The sequence below is a fragment of the Chenopodium album genome, chromosome 22, assembly GCF_948465745.1.
Source record: "Chenopodium album chromosome 22, dcCheAlbu1.1, whole genome shotgun sequence".
NCBI classification, from domain to species: domain Eukaryota; kingdom Viridiplantae; phylum Streptophyta; class Magnoliopsida; order Caryophyllales; family Amaranthaceae; genus Chenopodium; species Chenopodium album.
The window spans coordinates 35950979-35963992 of NC_137855.1; the positions used below are offsets into that span (position 1 = coordinate 35950979).

The 13014-nt window shown below is 34.1% G+C and overlaps 2 protein-coding genes and 1 non-coding gene across 3 annotated transcripts; 1 reads left to right on the forward strand and 2 right to left on the reverse strand.

The window, feature by feature from the left end:
* Positions 1-273: 273 nt before the first annotated feature.
* Positions 274-357, reverse strand: TRNAL-CAA (transfer RNA leucine (anticodon CAA)). Its single transcript has one exon. It is a non-coding gene; the product is annotated as a tRNA-Leu (tRNA).
* Positions 358-474: 117 nt separating this feature from the next.
* LOC145605166 (uncharacterized) lies at positions 475-3153 on the forward strand. The gene is made up of 2 exons (XM_081661196.1): positions 475-1566; positions 2580-3153. The coding sequence occupies exons 1-2, from the start codon at positions 1108-1110 to the stop codon at positions 2946-2948; spliced, it is 828 nt and encodes a 275-aa protein (XP_081517322.1). The 5' UTR covers positions 475-1107; the 3' UTR covers positions 2949-3153.
* An 808-nt stretch (positions 3154-3961) lies between these two features.
* LOC145603623 (vesicle-associated protein 4-1-like) lies at positions 3962-8976 on the reverse strand. Its single transcript, XM_081659568.1, has 7 exons — positions 8516-8976; positions 7341-7411; positions 7067-7148; positions 6335-6453; positions 4671-4748; positions 4448-4567; positions 3962-4292 (listed from the first exon to the last, which is right to left on the reverse strand). Exons 1-7 carry the CDS (start codon positions 8814-8816, stop codon positions 4230-4232), a joined length of 834 nt encoding a protein of 277 aa, XP_081515694.1. The 5' UTR covers positions 8817-8976; the 3' UTR covers positions 3962-4229.
* Between the last annotated feature and the right edge of the window lie 4038 nt (positions 8977-13014).

Sequence of the window (13014 nt, forward strand, 5' to 3'; positions counted from 1 at the left end):
GGAAAAATAAGAGACTGAGAAAATGTTAAAATGATTTTTAAGTAAAGTGAACAAATTGTTAATTAACAAAATGATCAATGTTAGCTAGGTGCATTAGAGAAAATTTCAAGAGAGTTGAAAAATGTAATTTTTTTTTTTTTAGAAAGGGCTAAATTAATTACAATTTGTTTAAATTACTTGAATTATATATTCAAATTTTGTTTTTGGGAAAAACAAAAAAAAAAAAAAAAGAAAGAAGATAGAAATAATTTAGTAAAAAAAAAAATAGAAAATTGTCAGAAGTGGGATTTGAACCCACGCCCTCTTTCGAAGACCAGAACTTGAGTCTGGCGCCTTAGACCACTCGGCCATCCTGACTTTGCTGAACAATATTACACAACAAAATAATTAAACCTTAATTTATCCATAATTTAAAAATATTCCAATCTCACCGTCTTCCACAATAAGAAGTAGAAAAAACAAAGAAAAAAACGCAAGATCGATGGTGTTGTTGCACCTTCCACTGCTTGGAACGTGTCACCGACTCTGTCGTGTCGCCAACAAATCTCTTACCCAACTTCATTTTATTCTTATTCAATTAATTAAAGTATTCAATTATATCTTTTTTAATCAAGCTCAAACAAAATTACACGTACAAATACAAGAATCTCCAAAACAGAGCATCTATACTTATCTTTTTATTTTTGACGGAACATCTATACTTTATCAATTGTACGGTTGCACCTCGTTTTCTGTCAATCGAATTACTCGAGACTTGAGATCAAATCACGTCTATATTATTAACCCTTTCGCCTTCCTTCAATTGTATGTGGCTCCATAAAATATATACATATAAATATATCTTTAATCAAATATTTGAAGACCTTTATTCTCATATTCCATCTTTAACCCCTCATTTCTCTCTTCTCCTCACAATTCACAGAATCCAAAACCCACTTTCTAAGAAAACCCAAGAATTTTTTTTACAAAAATATCATTTCTTACATTCCCATTTTTCATTTTTATTTCAAAAAAAAAAAAATAAAAAAATCCATTGATTCTGATCATCTTACTACAATCATTCCCTCCTCTTTCTCACGAGCCAAAACGAGGTCGTTTTGAATCGTGATGGCTCCTCGGCTAATCTCCTGCTTCGGAAAATCAGGGCGCGGATCTAAGGCCAATAAAAACGACGTCGCAGCAACCGCGGTCGAGGCGGCGGAGGAGCAAAGAAGAGGTGGAGATGGCCCTGTATTGGTGGAGCTATTTTCATCACAAGGATGTAAAACATCTCCTGAAGCTGAGCTTCTAATATCAAGATTGGGCCGAGGAGATTTTAATTTGGACCAGCCCATAATTATATTGGGCTTTCATGTGGATTATTGGGATTATATGGGCTGGAAAGATCCATATGGGTCAAGTCAATGGACTGTTAGACAAAAGGCATATGTTGAGTCATTACAACTTGATACCATGTTTACCCCTCAAATTGTTGTACAAGGTGGGTCCCAATGTGTTGGTAATGAAGAGGATAAACTTCTTTCTAATATTGCTAATGCTCCTAGATTTCCTTCACCTAATTTTCAGGTTAGTTGTTGTTTTGATTTTTTTTGTCTTTGATTTGGTATTATTTTTTGTTTTAGATGAAGGTTATACTTGATTCAATGACGTAAAAGTTACCCCTTTTTATGTATTGACATAATATTCTATTCAACAATCAGTGACCCGAGCACGTTTGTATATGATACTGGATTAAATGTGTTGCATACTAGGTTTTATTTGTTTGTCCATATTGGGCCATGATCAGTTATTCATATTTGTGAGTAAATTTTAGATCATTACATGCCTTTTTTCTTTTTTTTTTTGTTTTTTTTTTTTTTTTTTTTGGGGGGGGGGGGGGGGGGGGGGGGTTTATGTTGTAATGTTGGTGAGTTAAATAATAGATATGTCAAATTGAGAGGTTAATTTACATAAACCATTGATTAAAATAGGAGATGTATGTGTGCTAGACTTCTAGATTGGTTAAATTTTCCTTGAACGTAGAAACAAACAAATTAAATTACTTTCAACATAAATTAGGAGATTCTATTTTAGAGGACAATCTCTTGTTTATGATGTGCATGTTATGTTTAAAGGCAATGTCAACTTTATACAATAAGAATCTTTCATTTAAAAAGTTATGTCTATGAGCCAGTTAAGCTTATGTTGCATGCACGAATATTAGTTGATTTAGCTAGTTTTAAACTTATTTAATGTTGCATAGTTGCATACTTTATACTTAGAAGTTTACATGTAACTAAGCAAGTGAGCGCCTAGCAATTTATTTTATTTTATTTTACTTATTTATTTATTTATTTATTACAACAGTCTTCATTGAATGAATGACGGTGTTTTTGAGCTTCTTTTGACCAATGTGTCTCGGTGTCTGATGATGATGTTACGAAATTTGTGCAAGTGTAATCTAATAAGCATGATCAACGTTGAAGTATGTTAGCTGAAACTATATCTTACAACAGTCTATATTGAATGAATGATACGTAACTTGATAATGTGGATAAGATCGATGCATAGCTAAAGTATAATATGTTTCTGTGGAGCAGGCAACCATCAAAAGACCAACACCTGAAACCTTGGAAGTTACATTCACAGGACAAATTCGGATGAAGATAGACAATCAGGGAGCTAACGTTATGGTGGCATTGTACGAGAATGGGTTGATGACTGATTGTCCAAAGGGGGAGAATAAAGGCATGGTCCTCTCCAATGATTTTGTCGTTAGGAGGCTCGAGAAGCTATGCTCCCTCAAAGACACCTCTGCCAAGAAGAATATCTCAGGGACTATTAACTTCGCTCTATGGGAGCCATTCATTAGCCACCACTGTGGTATGGCTCTCTTTGTACAGCAGAACAGCTCCCATCATATCTTTGGCTCTCAGAAATTCGACATTCCACAAGATCTGTCTGTATGATATGTGATTTCGGAAGAGAAGTTTAAGGGCATTTTTACTTCTGAAGAAGTGGAACAAATTCACTGACAATGTGAATGCGAAATGTTTTTGTATGAAGGATTTGAAACATGATGATTCTAAGCCACTTACATGGCTTTGTACAGAGTTTCAATTTTTGTATCATTTCGGTTGGTTTTGTATCTTAAATTTGATCTAGGGTTTGGAAGAGAGGATTGTCATTTGATGATATATGCTATGTTTAGTACAAATACATGATTTGAGTATTCATGTTAATGTTTGTCTTGCGAGTTTCTAATAATTAGTGGTAGACGATTTGATGTTGACATTGATGGCGTTCGTGCTATGTTAAAGGCCGAAGGATTGCTTATTAGAATAACCTGAGTGAAACACCAAAGAAATAACTAAGAGAAGAACCAGAGCACTTACTGAATACTGATCATCATTTTATTTTGCAAAAACATGAATGAAAATACCATGAATTCTGTGTATTGAGGCCCTTGAGAGTTTTTAGACTTGCAGCCTTATATTGGTTTATTTATCAGTGAACATAACTCATCCTTTCATATGAATAGTCAGAGGAGATGGCGACCGCAATGCTGTGACCCAATTAGGCCAGTCGACGGGATGATGATGATAGCTAGGATGGGGCTGAGCAGATATAACATTCTATATCATAATCTGGCACAGTTTCTATATTGTTCTAGTGCTTGTTATTTTGCCATTCATAATGATTTTTCAATTGACCAAATGGAAATAATCTGATCAGCTCAATAGGTTTTTTTATTGAACCCGTGCCATGAACTTGTCCAAATCAAATGTTCCAACCCCAAATCACCCCAGCTTGTACGTTAAATCGACTCTCTGACTATCTACTCAAAATACTCTAATAGGTACCAACCTGAGAACAATGAGACTGCGAAAGACCAACCTGAGAAAAGCAACTTCATCTGAACTAGAAACTGAGATTCCCGTAAGTTCATAAGGTAATGATAAATGGATAAAGTTTTGATATCTACAATGAAGCCCCCACCAGAATATAGCAATTATATTTCATAAAGCAAAATTCAATATCTACAATGAGAAGAATAGGTGCCCTGATAACCATCGCAAGTGATGCTTTCAAGTTTCAACTGAAAAAGGAAACGAAGCAGCCAAATTATTATCGACTTTACACAATGATGCTTTGCATACGTCGTAAAAGCCATACCACTATCCACAAGTATTTGATTGCAAAACATTGTCATACTAAAAGATGACACTTTACCCACAAAACTACACACTTCACACTGATAGATCCACTGCATCACCCTGCTGCTGAGCTAGATATTTCTCTCTGCGCTCTTTCTGGAGTTCAAAATAACAAAACAACAATAATCGTTGTTAGAAAACATAGAAAGGATAAGAATATAACAATTATTTCATTCTTTATATGGATTTGTGTGTGTGTGTGAGTAGTGGGGAAGGGAGCATCAAACAAATTTGAGGAGACATGAACGCACCCATTCATCTATGACAAGACCTTCACCAACCACCTTTGGACCATTATCTGTTGGAGGTTTCTTCCGTGTTTCAACAGCAGCATCAGCTTCAGCCAATTGGCGTTTCAGCTTATCAAGTGCCTAAGCATGAACATGAGCATGAGATTCATTCCAAAAAAAAATAAAACTCTGAATATCTATACAAGGATCATAAGAAGTGAGGGAAATGAATATGGAAACTCACTGAGTTAGGACGATCAGGATCCAAGAAAACAGCGCGTAATACCCGTTCTACGGTAGCCTGCTCCCTTTGTTCATCAAACTGCAGGAATGGAGAAGTGGTGAGGAGTTGATTCTGAAATAGACTTTGTTTCTAACATTTATCTAATACTTGTAATAAGAAGATCAATTGCAGATATTCCAATAACATTATAAAATTCCTACTCAACTAATTCTACACTACCATATTTTCCTATGCAAACAATGGTAAAATAAAAAATAAAAGAAAAATAAAAATTCCTCTGCAATTATGTTACATGGACTCTGCCCCATGTTGATGTACATGTGTATTAGAGTAATAGACTAATTTTCAATAATCCAGCACAGATCTTGCTCATATTGGACATATTCTAATAACCAAGGATCCATATGAATGAAAAAAGTAAAATCAAGAATACTATGTAACATATATATAGCTGCTAAAAAACACACACACACACTCACTCTTCCATACAAGATGCATGCACGCTTTCTGGTTTCTGGAAGAGGGAAGGGTGTTAAGTAATTCTTAAACAATATTCAGTACATCACAAAAGTCACAGAACTGCCCCCATCCAGAATAACTTGTTTATAAAAGAGATGCGAGTATAAGGTATAAATCTGGAAAAAAAACACATTTCATTACACATTGATTTCCTTGATAAATTTGATGGTAATTGTAAACCACTTCCTACAACTCACTGCAGTGCACAGTCAACAACAGCATTGTATAAGTTAAAGATATCTTCAATAGATTATAACATTCCAGATAAGGAAATAACACTAAAACTAATACTAGTCAAAGATCTCCACAAGATTTGATGGTCTGGGTTATCATACTGGGGGAAGTTTGCGGCAGGATATTCTTGTCCAAACGAGAATTCGGCCACATTAAGACCTTGGGAGAATGGGAAAGAAGTAGCATCTCCAAAAACCTCTGAACTTATCTGATGCAGATGAGCTCATAGAAACCTCCCCCCCCCCCCCCCCCCCCCCAGGGGAAACCTCCTCCCATATAGGCTGTGGTAATAAAGAAGCCATATTGACAATAAAAAAAATAAAAAATCACAGTCAATGAAGTTCCAAGGTATGAACTACTTACGGCAACTAGTGAATTCAGACATCCATTTCCTGAAGGCAACTACTTATGGCAATACTGTAGAACATGAATATGAGTTGCTGGACCCAATAAGCAACATTGCATTGCGGCAACCATTTCAAACCTCCCACCAATGTAGATTATAGATGGCATCCTAAGTTCCGAACTCAGATCCGTTAAATATCTATTCTACATACCTACACCAAAAGTCTACAACACTTGTCCCTTACAATTAGCATTCTAACTCAAATCAGCCAGGCATCCACCCTAAATGGATAATGTCAATTGGAATTAAGCTTCAGAAATCCCAAATTTGTAACTTTAGCTTGATTGTTGCCTCTTATTGCTAACGAAATAAAAGAAAGTCCGATTCAAGAACTTCTACTCCACAAGGTGAGAGGCTTTAGAATGATTTATAAGCCATAAGCTATAGCCAGAACAACTAGTCTATAAGTACTCAAGTAATCAGGAGAGTAGAATTCAAGCAATAAGAGAAGCAATTTAAAGGCCAGGTAAAAGTTCAACCGATAATGGAAGAGCAATATCCTCACCAGCTCAGGTGCATATTCTGTTTCTTCTTTCACCTTTAAACTCATAATCTTAAATTTAACCTTCTTCTTGAGGTCTTGCATTTTCTCGTTATTCTCTGGTTGCTCCATGAACTTAAAGACTGCCAAATTCAAAACAAAAAATTAGGGTTTTTCTTATATGCACTGTCCCAATGTTATGTGAACTTAAATATCATAACCTCGCCTTCAGACAATTCTATACAATACCCCTATGGTATAACAACTACATAAGCTTATCCTTGCTGCCAACTTTGTAATAAATTGTATTTCTAGTGAAAGATTAAAAGCAATATGCATATAAATAAGCTTATATGAGCGCTTTAATTTGACTGTTGTGAGATGATGAAAAATTTCCTTCCATAGAAGGACTGCAAGGGTAATTAATATGTAGTACATGGTAAGAATTTCCCATCACCTCAAAACAATCCTGAAAAGGTATGTAGATAAGCTTACTTATGTTAAAAAAGCTTTGAATCATTCACTACCGGAACTGGTCAATGTAGAGTTGACCTCAAGGATAACGCTTATGCAAATCTAGAACCATAGTGGTATAGTCTAGAATAGTCTAAAAGCAAGGGCAAAATGTCGAATTTAATACAAACACTAGATCATTATGAAGAAAATCCCCATCAAAAAAGAGCCACAAAAAAAGAAAAGATGCCATGGAAAAAAATTATTGTCAATGACCATAAGGAAAAGACCATGGCAAATTACCAGTTGCTATAATACTTTCTCCAGGGGCAAGAATACCACCAGGTGGGCGCATGTAGCAACTTTTTGGTGCGGTTGTTTGAAACTGAGACAGAATGGCAATGCAAAGAAAACCATTTTAGTGGTAATTAAAATAGTAAGAGATAAAAATTGCCAACGAAAAGGTTGCTCGGGCGTTCATCCAACTTAATACTTGCTTAAAAAAAAACCAATTAGAAATTGCGATTACATAGAATTGTAACTGCCATGATCCATGGAAACTGAAAAGAAGTGATACCTTGAAAGCTGCATGGGATTTGCTAGTGTTCTTAATTCTCACTGCACTCTTAACTTGTTTTCCTGGTTCATCTTCAAACATTCACATAACAAGCATCACATTAGACGAAAGAGCACACAAGGAGAAAAAACCCTAAATTGCATAAACATCAGTGTTGGTTTAACTTGCAAAATTCCAACCTAGCACTTATATGAGCTTCTTCCTAGCACAAGTATACTAATAGAAACCACTTTCAAACCCATTACAGTAATGTAAGCTGAAAATATTCTCTCCAGTTTTCAACGCTACCATTTCCTGTTACTAATAACGCAAACTTCATGCAACAAAGTTAATAAGGCACAACATAACAACCAGCTCCTCCTTTATTAAAAAGGTTAATCATGACTATAGATGTAAATTCAGTTAAGAAGCGCAATCAAGATGGACAAATTCATCTTCTAAACAAAGAAACCGAAATGACAAGCTTCATCACGAAAATTACAAACAATCCTAGACTAAAAATAAACCACCAACCTAATACTCCGTACAACACATCAAACCTAAAACCAAATTCTCTCCAAAGTAGATCATATATAAAGGTCTAAACAGCATTAAAGCAACCACATAATCAAGTCCCCGAATTGTACTTCATTATCTCCTAAACACAAGTCTACAATCATTCAAGCATAGCACAAGCTTCTTTTTGTAATTATACCATTCCTTATTCAGTAACTTTAACACAACACTTAAATTCAAAACAACATTCATTCTTAAATACCTACCTTATAGAACTAAACATTAATTTAACTTTAATTAAGCTCAGATACTCTTTCAAAATTGCGCTAACAAAACAAATATCACAAATTCACAAATAAAATTCAATTTGTCATTCATCTTTAAATACCTACCATATAAAACTGAAAAATTAAATTCAATTAACCTCAAATTCTCATTCAACATTACTCTAACAAACCAAACATCACAAATTCAGAAATAAAATTCCAAAATCACAAAAAACAAACACAAAATCAACCTAATAAAATTCAAATAAACTTCAATTAAGCTCAAATTCTCATTCAACATTACTCTAACAAAAAAACATCACAAATTCACAAATAAAATTCAAAATTACAAACAACAAACACAAAATCAACCTAATAAAATTCAAATCAACTTCAAAAAACAAAAAAACTCACAAGGAAAATACAAATTATTAGGAGGATCAAGCCGAAGCCGACGTTTCGCCGGAAGCAAAGAACGAGCAACAGAAGAAACCGTCGGTTTTGGCCTCGCAGCGCCGCCAATACCGTGATGATTACCGTCATAATTACTGCGATAATTATGATTACTCTGGTGAAGTTGTTGAGTAGAAGAAGACGAAGAAGAAGTATGATTAGTAGCAGAAGTACTACTAGTAGTAGACTGCCAGAAATTACAGAGCTTCCATAGCTTAACTTCTGAGGTATGGTTACTTCCGCCGGAAGTTGCCGACGCCATTGGAGGAGTTAGGGTTCCGGTGATCGGAGAATCGGAATCTCCGGTGAAATTGGGTTGATTTTTTTTGGTTTTCTCTCTCCTCTGAATGATAATTTGGCCGTGTGAAATGGATTGACAAGTTGAAGAGAGAGAAGGGTGAGGAAATGGTACAGTTCAGAGTTGGTTACTTCCTTTTTTTTTGTTTATTTGTAATCGCGTTGGAAAAGGGGGTTGAAGTTAATATTGACTTTTAATCTAGTCAAAATATAAAGGAAATTTAATAAATAATGGCGTTTGGTGAAATTCGTGTGAAACTCAAGCACTAGAGAAGATGAGTAAATAAGGTCTGATCTCTTCAGATTAAGTTCAATTCAGCTCCAATTATTTTAGTTCAGTTTAGTTTAGTTTTATTTAGTTCAACTCTTAATTTCCTTCTCTTGTAAACAATTCATTTCAGCTCTATTCTGTTCAGTTCAATTCAGCTCCAATAAGTTCGATTTAGTTCAACTCATTTCAGTAAATCAGAACAGAGTACAATTTCAAGTGACAAAACCTTTTAATTATTGTATGAATTGTATCATTTATTCATTTGTACTATTCTTTGGCTTTTGGTAAAGTTCAAACATGTTGATAAACTTTTATGAGATGTATCCATAGCAATTAAGTCAATAATATGTGTATGGTTTAGTCAATACGTACTCCACTAGATTTAGGTTGAATTTAATTATCTCTAGTTTCACAAAATCTTTATTTGATAAGAAATCTTCACTCTTTAACCCACCTAGTTATTCTGTAATCTTAAATTTTTGAAGGTGTAGAAAAGATTTATATACGAAATTTTCTTCACGACAAAATCTTAATGAGGGCAGTAGGGCACTATTTTCATTACAAGATATTATAAATAATTTTTTTTTCTTTTTTCTTTAAAAAAAAAAAAAAAAAAAAAAAAAAAAAAAAAAAAAAACCCTCAAAACTCATGTGATATATTTCATTTTTTTAAAAAAAATTAATTAGTCAAACCTATTGTTATCATCATGATTTAAAAAAGTGACAATAAAAATTTTTTTTTTTTTCAATTAAATAGATAACAAAAAACATAAAGTAATCTCTTAAAAAAAAAAAAAAAACATAAAGTAATAGTACGAACTACGAAGTAACGAACAAGCCGGTCCAAGACCACAAACCAAAGCCCCAAAGTACTGTGGCCTAGTTGGCCACAAAAATTAGCACTACTTCCATACAAGTGTTATGTGTATACTTGAATTGGAAGTTGGAACTTTGACAACATTCACTACATAGTTTCTTCCCTATCATAACTAGAGGTGTCAAACCCGAACCGACCTGAAAAAAATTATCCGTTTCGAACTGTAACCGATCCGATTTGATCCGAGAAATTCAAGACCCAAACCCGATCTGTAACCGAACTGAACTCAACCCGAATCCGAACTTGACCCGATCTGAACTTAACCCGGCACCGATTTGATCCGACCTGGACTCAACCCGAATCCGATTTGACCCGACCTGAACTCAAACCGAACCGATTTGACCCGATTTGAGCTCAACCCGATCCGAAATTGACCCGACAAATAATCGATCAGATCCGATCTGTTTTGACCCGAACTGATATTAACCCGACCCGATTTTAACTCGATTTGATTTTTACCCGATCCGAATTTAACCCGACCATGATTGATTATTGACCTTTTTATTCAAGTTCTTATACTATATATTTACTAATTATTAATAAGTTAACTTTTTTACTACAAAGAAATAGTCTGGAGTCTTAAGTTTACTACAAACCCATCACATGAGACAATTTGACCAAAAAGTAGGCGGGGTCCATATAAAGAGCTCCCTCTTCCTATCTCTCTCCTTTTTTCTCTCTCTACCATGTGTTTTTAGAATATTTTAATCGTTGTTATGTATTTACAAATACATAACAATCCTTCATTACTACTTCCTCTACAACTGTGCATTATCCTAGAATTATAGGCATTATACATCGTACGGTTATATACGCACTACATACATATGCAATAATTTATGCTCAAATAAAAAGAATGTACATGGTAACAATTAACTATCACTATGTATAATGTCAAGTTTTTAATATAAAAATTGAATTAGTATTAAAGTAATTCTAACAACTCTAACAAATATTTTATACAAATTGAATTAGTAATAAACTAAACTAATAGTACAGAACTCATAACCTCACAAGATTGTACAATTGATGAAGAGTTGTAATCTTGTAATAACCTTAAAAAATTGATATTCTATTTTGTATATATCACCATATGTAACTATTATTACTCATCAATATATCACTAGCTCGATCTCACTTATATAGGTATGATAAGTTATCGATAATTATTCAATCTCAATCTTCCTTTAAGATAAAAATTATACATAACTTGATCAAATGAGAAAACTAAAACTTCGTCCTTCATAATTAATAATCATATTGAACCAATAATAAGGTAAAAACTCAATAATATCTCTAGATTAAAGATAACCTTATTTGGATATGAATTTGGTCAGCTTGACCAAAATCCAGCCAAACACAAAAAGGAATTGAATCGAAACTGACCATTTAATGAATCAACGGATCAACCTTATCTTAATCAAACCGAACTTGACCGAACCGAAATCATCCGAACTTTAATCAACCCGACCCAAATTCATCCGACCCGAAGTTATCCGGTTAAAACCGTTTTAAACTCGATCCAAATTTATCCGAACCGAAAGTGAACCGATTTGGAGTTGACCCGACCCATATCCGACCCGGACTCGAAAGACCATGATCTGAATTTGACCCGACCCGAATTTGACCCGATCCGACCCGATCCGAGTTAAAAGGATAATTTTGATCCGAACATATCTGACCCAAGCAAACCCGACCCGAACAGACCCGACCCAAACTCCATCCGGTTATCCGAATTGACACCTCTAATCATAACATATACTTCAATATCATAACACATACGAATTACTTCGTAAATCGTAATAGTACAATACTCCCTAGTCCCTACATGTAGATCAAGACTAACATTATACTAAGAAAATATAAAGGCAGTAACACACACAGCTAGAGTACTAGTACTCCTTAGTCATCCTCAATCAGGACCCCAAAAAATCAATTGGAGAAGAGTGAAGGCCTTCTCTTCCTCCTTCGATCGCCACCCGTTCCTCGAATTACCCGAGTTTTTAACACTAGTAGCATGATCATCACCAACATGGCAATCTTTACTACCAGTATTAGTATTATTAGTACTTTTCACTTGATCATTAACAGGGTTGGCAATGTTCTTCTGTATAGACTTGAAAGCTGCCTCAAATTTGCACCTTCTTCCATTATTCAAATCACCCATCTTCAAAAAATGGGAAGAATATAAACATTTAAATTAAATGACCGGAATTTTTGATGTTTGAATAGGTAAAATATATGGGTCCAAAGTGGTTTAAATAAGGTAGGGTATATTATGATTTAATAAAAAGTAACGATGTTCTAGTTGGTTCTAAATTTAAAAAAGGGGGTGAGACATGGTTTGACGATAATTCTGTGGTCATTGTATACTGTAATTATTAAGGTGTGTTTTTTGACTTTTGAGTTAAGTTGCTTAATTATTCCATTGGGTCCTGGCTTAGTCTAAAACCCCCGGGTTTATGGATAATGGTTTTAAATTGCAGCTGAATTTCGTTGTTTTTGTTGTACGGCAGAAGAGATATAGATCACTCAAATACTTCTCCTCATTGATAAGGTTTTTTTTTTTTTTTTTTTTTATTATTATTTTTTTTATCTTTTTAAATTTCCCTTTTACTTTGATGTTTTTGTCTCTTATGGAATAGGAAGATTTCACGTTGAATGAATAATAACTAATCCTCGTAATATGATAAAAGGGAAATTCTAATATATATATGAGTACATAATAAGTGAAAATTATGTGAATAAAATACGGTAAATAATACTCCATATTGATTTCACAGTAGGAAAAATTTGAGAATTTTTAAAATGGTGGAGTTTTAAAATTTTGCTTTAGGATTGATTGTATTCCTATTTACTTCATTTCTTTTATGGGGGATTTCAATTAATTTGGTAACCAATATGTTGAAAAATACGTATTTTTATAGTTTAATACGTGGTCATGTTAAGCAAATCCAATTTTAGAATGTATAACAAAATCTCGTGTTATTGGGGATGAGGACCAACTCAAATAGT